The sequence below is a fragment of the Octodon degus genome, unplaced genomic scaffold (genome assembly GCF_000260255.1).
Source record: "Octodon degus isolate 3935 unplaced genomic scaffold, OctDeg1.0 scaffold00004, whole genome shotgun sequence".
Lineage (NCBI taxonomy): Eukaryota > Metazoa > Chordata > Mammalia > Rodentia > Octodontidae > Octodon > Octodon degus.
The window spans coordinates 5,278,498-5,283,447 of NW_004524580.1; the positions used below are offsets into that span (position 1 = coordinate 5,278,498).

Here is a 4,950-nt window from a genome sequence, read left to right on the forward strand (position 1 = left end):
CCCTCCCTCCCTCCCTCCCTCCCTTCCTCCCTCTCCTTCTCTCTCAGTGTTTAGGACAGGGTCTACAGGGTCTCACTACATAGATCGGACTCATAGTGAGTCTCCTGTTTTCACCCTCCCAAGCACTGGGATTACAGGTGCACACCACCACACCCAGTCAGTCTCTACCACTATCTCAGTGCACCCAGTGGGCAGAGCCGGCACAGCATGCATGCAGGAGATTGAACCCTGGCCACTGTGCTCTGCCTAAGCAGGCACTTTAGTCTGCTGAGCTATCAGGCTGGCCCAGCAATTCCATATTTTTGAAGCTATGGGGAACGTCTGAAAGGAAAAAAACAAGAACTAAAACAAAAAAATACCTCAAAGGTGCATTTATATGACTCAGCCCCCTTCACAGTTTGCGTGAGCCAAAGAACTGGCAGAAAGCAGAAGCCCACAGAATGGGTGCTTCTGATGCTCGGAAGGGCACATAAAACCATTAGCTCAGCGGGAGATGGGTTTTATTGTCAAAGTAAATTGTATTTATGATATGATCTTAAGTTCTATCCCCTTATTTCAAGCTGTATTACTGCTCTATTTGTAAGTGTAAGTTATAGTAACTGAAGAAAAAAATAAGATCATCTTGTAACTGACCTTGTGAACTTCCGTTATTTGGTACCATAAAAACTTACACAGGTGCCTTAGCTACTAGAATTATGATTTATATTTAAATTTTTCTTATGTTACTTAACATCATGCACAATAATATTCATTATTTAATAATATAGAACATAAATTAACGATAAAATTTTGAAACATTAAAATTGACATGCTATAGGCTGCTTTTTGAAAGATGAGTATGAATATTTGGAAGATCTATTTAAATATGCATGTATGTTTGTATGTATGTACACATGTATGTATAAGTTGGAGAGTAGACGATTCAGAAAGAATGTTGAGTTTTGTAAATACGATTGGCATTACAATGCATTCCCACACATCACTATTTCTAAGTGCAAGACAACCAGTATTCAAGCAGCTTGTTTTCTCCAATTTATAGCCACCACTATATTGGTAACGGCTGTGTATATTTGCAAAGGAAGCAAAGTGCTACATCAAATAATTAGTACAAGAGAACAAGGACATCCATTTCCAAGAAGTTAAGTAGGAAAATTACAGTTCAGGGCCAACAAAGAACATTTCCACTGAGTGAGTTTAGTTTTCTTTACCCGCCGTCCCTTTACTCTCTCTTTGTGAACTCCAAGGTACTTGGAAATGTTGGCATGTTCTAGAAATTCTGATTGGTTTGAAACTGCCACAGGGTGAGTCCGGTTGTATTTCTAACTTCATAGCTTTCGCTTGTAAGGATCGCATGTAGAGTTTCATTTGTAAAAATACACATTCAGTGTGTGTGATACTGTTTCTATATTTTCTGTTTGATACAGAAATAAGAAATGGAAACTTAAAAGCCATTCTAGGGCTGTTTTTCAGTTTGTCTCGCTACAAGCAGCAGCAGCACCGTCAACAGCAGTATTACCAGTCTTTGGTGGAGCTTCAGCAGCGAGTCACCCACACGGCCCCTCCTCCGGAACCCAGTCAGGTCAAGACACAGCAAGATATGCAGTCCAGGTAAGGAATGGAAGAAGGGCATGGCTTTAACATTAATTTCCCTAGACACGACTTGATTTAAAAAATAATTCTTAGAAGTTTGAAAAATGTACTGACTTAGTTTGTTTGTATAGGGAAATACTAAACTACTGTTACAAAAGGTAAGAGCACTTTTCTTTTGGTCGAACAAATAGTGTCTATCATCTTCCAGCAAAAAAAATCTTGGGGTTTTTGGAGAAAAGGGTTCCGTATCAACACGTGTAAGATGTCTTTGCTGTAGTAAGTATTGTGGCATGGCTCCTTCTATAAATTACTTTAGTATTTAGAACGTGCTTCTGAGTCCTGATCTCCTATTGTCGATGCTTTTGATAGATAAAAATCTGTCAAAAATTTGTAGTCTGTTAAACATAAGAGTGTGAGTGTTTGGGAACCCACTGTTTTCATTTAAGACTATATTTGTGTATGTGTCCACATGCACGTGTATGTGTTTGCCTGGCTTGAGTCGCCTGGCACAGCCTGCAGTGTGGTACTTCCAGTCATGATGACTTAGTTTTCCATTACTGTATTTTTGCAATTTGTATTGGTATCAGTAGCCAGAGAGGGAGAACCAACAGCGTTGCTGTAAATAGTAGGAGAATTATCACATTTATCATGAAGAAGGATGTCACGTGATTGTGAAAGCTGACTAGGCCTGTCTGAAGCTGGAAGGACAATCCAAAAAAATGAGAGATGCCAACTCTCCCATCTTGAGTTGAAACCGCTCAACAGAAACATTTTCTTCTCTCCACCAAGTCTTACTCCTTTTCACAAGCTTTCAGCTGGTTGAATCCAGCTCATGCTATTACCTTCTTTTCTTAAAATCAGCTAAGTGTGGACTTAGCACATTCCTTTAACTTTTTCATCTAGGAAACCGAGCTTCAAATCTAAAAATATTTTGATTATCTTGAGTATTTTATTTTTTGGTAATCAATATTGACTCAGAAAATTGAATTAAAAATTCAAAACGCATTCACAAGCCACTTACTACTTAATATAATTTTTCAACTACTTAGAAATCACTTTCTTATCATTTTGTCAGTATCTAACACAAGGACCTTGTTTTATATTTTAGATTAAATAATATATTTTCTCCATATAACCATGCATATTCTATTCTTATTAGATGATTTTACTAATCTGTTAATGCTTAAATCTGTTTGAAAAAAATCATAATCTTACCAAAACTGTTACATGTACTATGAAGTCTATGGAATGTCAAGAGATAGTTTTTATTATTTAAAATCAAATATTCTCTTCTTGAAACTCATCTTGGTTTCCAGTGATGTTCATTGCATCTGTGTCTGAATAAGTAAAAACAATCTGTAACATGTAAGTTACTTAGATTTCCTTAAAACTAAACATTACAAAAATAGGAAGCGTCATTATGCACATATTATAATTTTGAGGTAAAGATGATCGAAATAAAAAATTCTAGATTTGAGAAGTGCCAGAAATCATATTTCCTGAAGTTTGATTTAAGCAATTTGATTGCAGAGGAGGCAAAGACAGTTATTATAAACAATATTTAAGAAAAGTGGTTTTGTACAAAGCACATCATATTTGGAAATGATGTGGAATGTGATTTGTTATTAACTCACTCAATATCAGTATCTGCTATATGGAATTTCTTGTCTAGAACTTCTGTCCAGAATTTCATGGAATTTATGAAGTTCTGGGAGAAATGTTTCTTTTCCTATTTGTCTTCCTGGATATATTAATCTGGTGAGAAACTGCACAGAGCTTTGTAGCATAAAGCCACATATGAGAGCCATAGTTTTTTTACAGTTTGGGGAAGATAAATCTTTTTTCTTTTTTTGCAAGTTTTTCTGAAAACCATCATTTTGTCAGTGTCCATTAAGACTCAAGTGGATAAACACATATAAGTTTTCTTGGAGTAAGTTGGATTTATCTTTTGAATTGATATCTATTTTAATAAATGTTTGTACTCTGCTAAGTGCAATATGCATCACCCTAAAACAGAGAAATTGAAAGGCACAATTTTTATAGACCTTGTGATACATTTTGAAAAATACACTTGCTATAATTTATATAGATTTGGTAGATTGAATTAGTGTATATTGCATTAGTCCATGAATTGGAATTTATGTGCACTTCCTTGTGGCAGCGAGGGATTTAAAGCCATTTTTTCAGAACTCCATAGTGCTAGGAGTCACTTAGCTGAGACTTAGCCCCTTTGAGTTCATTGCTCAAATGTTGTCTTCTTAGCGGTGTGAACCTTGACCACCACCGTGGCAGCTTCCCAGAGCACCATGCCATCCTTTTTATTTTTCCATAATGCCAATCATCACTTAATTTATGGCTTACTTGTCATATTTACTATTCCTTCCACTGTACCATTCTGGAATGTGAGCCCTATAAGGGCACCAATGTGTTTTTTTTTTTTTTTTAATTTCTATTATTGCTATAGTTCAAAGACTAGCCCAGAGCCTTATGCTCTGTAGGTTCTTAATAGCTAAATCTACAATTATTTTCCTGTAATTGCAATTGGGACCTTGCACTTGCTAGGCAGGCACTGTGCCATTGAGCTCTTAACATCAAGAAAGAAACCTGTATTTTTGTTGCTTCAATTTAGACTATGAAAACTGTAATATTTAAAGTTAGAAAGGCACAGAAAGACAAATGCTGAATATTTTTACTAAAATATATAAACGCTAACAGTTCATCTTGAAGTAGGAATGGAATAGTTGGTGGACCTTAGAAAAAGTATGAGGGAGGAGATGGAGTGGTAACAATCAGTGACTCCAGGGGAGCAGTCGGATAGGTGGGAGATCTTCTAATATTTTGCTTACTTTTCAGTGACTATACAGGAGAAATTGGATGGACGGGATATGTTCTAATACTTTGTTCAATTTTTAGGCTAACTACGGTTGATAATTTAAAAAAAGGAATATTTCAGCATAGCTGGTAGGGAGGGTTTTGAATGTCCCAGTACTTATTTGTATTCTCTTGCTGAGAAACAATACCTCTAACACCACAGAGAAAGGCTTGGTTCCCAGTTTCAGTGGAGGCACCAACAGAAAGGTCATGGTAGAAGGCCTGGCATTAACCAGGCTCCTATGCTCGTGATGGCCAGAGGGTAGAGTAGGGAAACGGGGCCAGAGAGGACCAGACCAGACAGCAGCTACAGCAGCCTCCATAGCTGGCCCAGGCTTACCCAAAAGTGTGTTGAACTAATCCTCTGGACATTTGTTAAGCCACTAGGTCGACACAGTTAAGTTTAATCACGATGGTGTCCTACACAACAAAACGACTGATGCACAAGACATGTGAAAATCCTGATCTGATCATTACAAGTTATATATA

The 4,950-nt window shown here is 37.0% G+C and overlaps 1 protein-coding gene across 3 annotated transcripts in view; it reads left to right on the forward strand.

Annotated features, from left to right (window-relative positions):
* The window catches only part of Nav3 (neuron navigator 3), a 432,474-nt gene that overhangs the window by 153,503 nt on the left and 274,021 nt on the right, over positions 1-4,950 (forward strand). For all 3 annotated transcript variants that reach the window (XM_012515124.1, XM_004623749.1, XM_023716139.1), the window contains exon 5: positions 1,425-1,608. In XM_012515124.1, the coding sequence (XP_012370578.1) occupies positions 1,425-1,608 (184 nt within the window). The remainder of the gene's footprint in view (positions 1-1,424; positions 1,609-4,950) is intronic.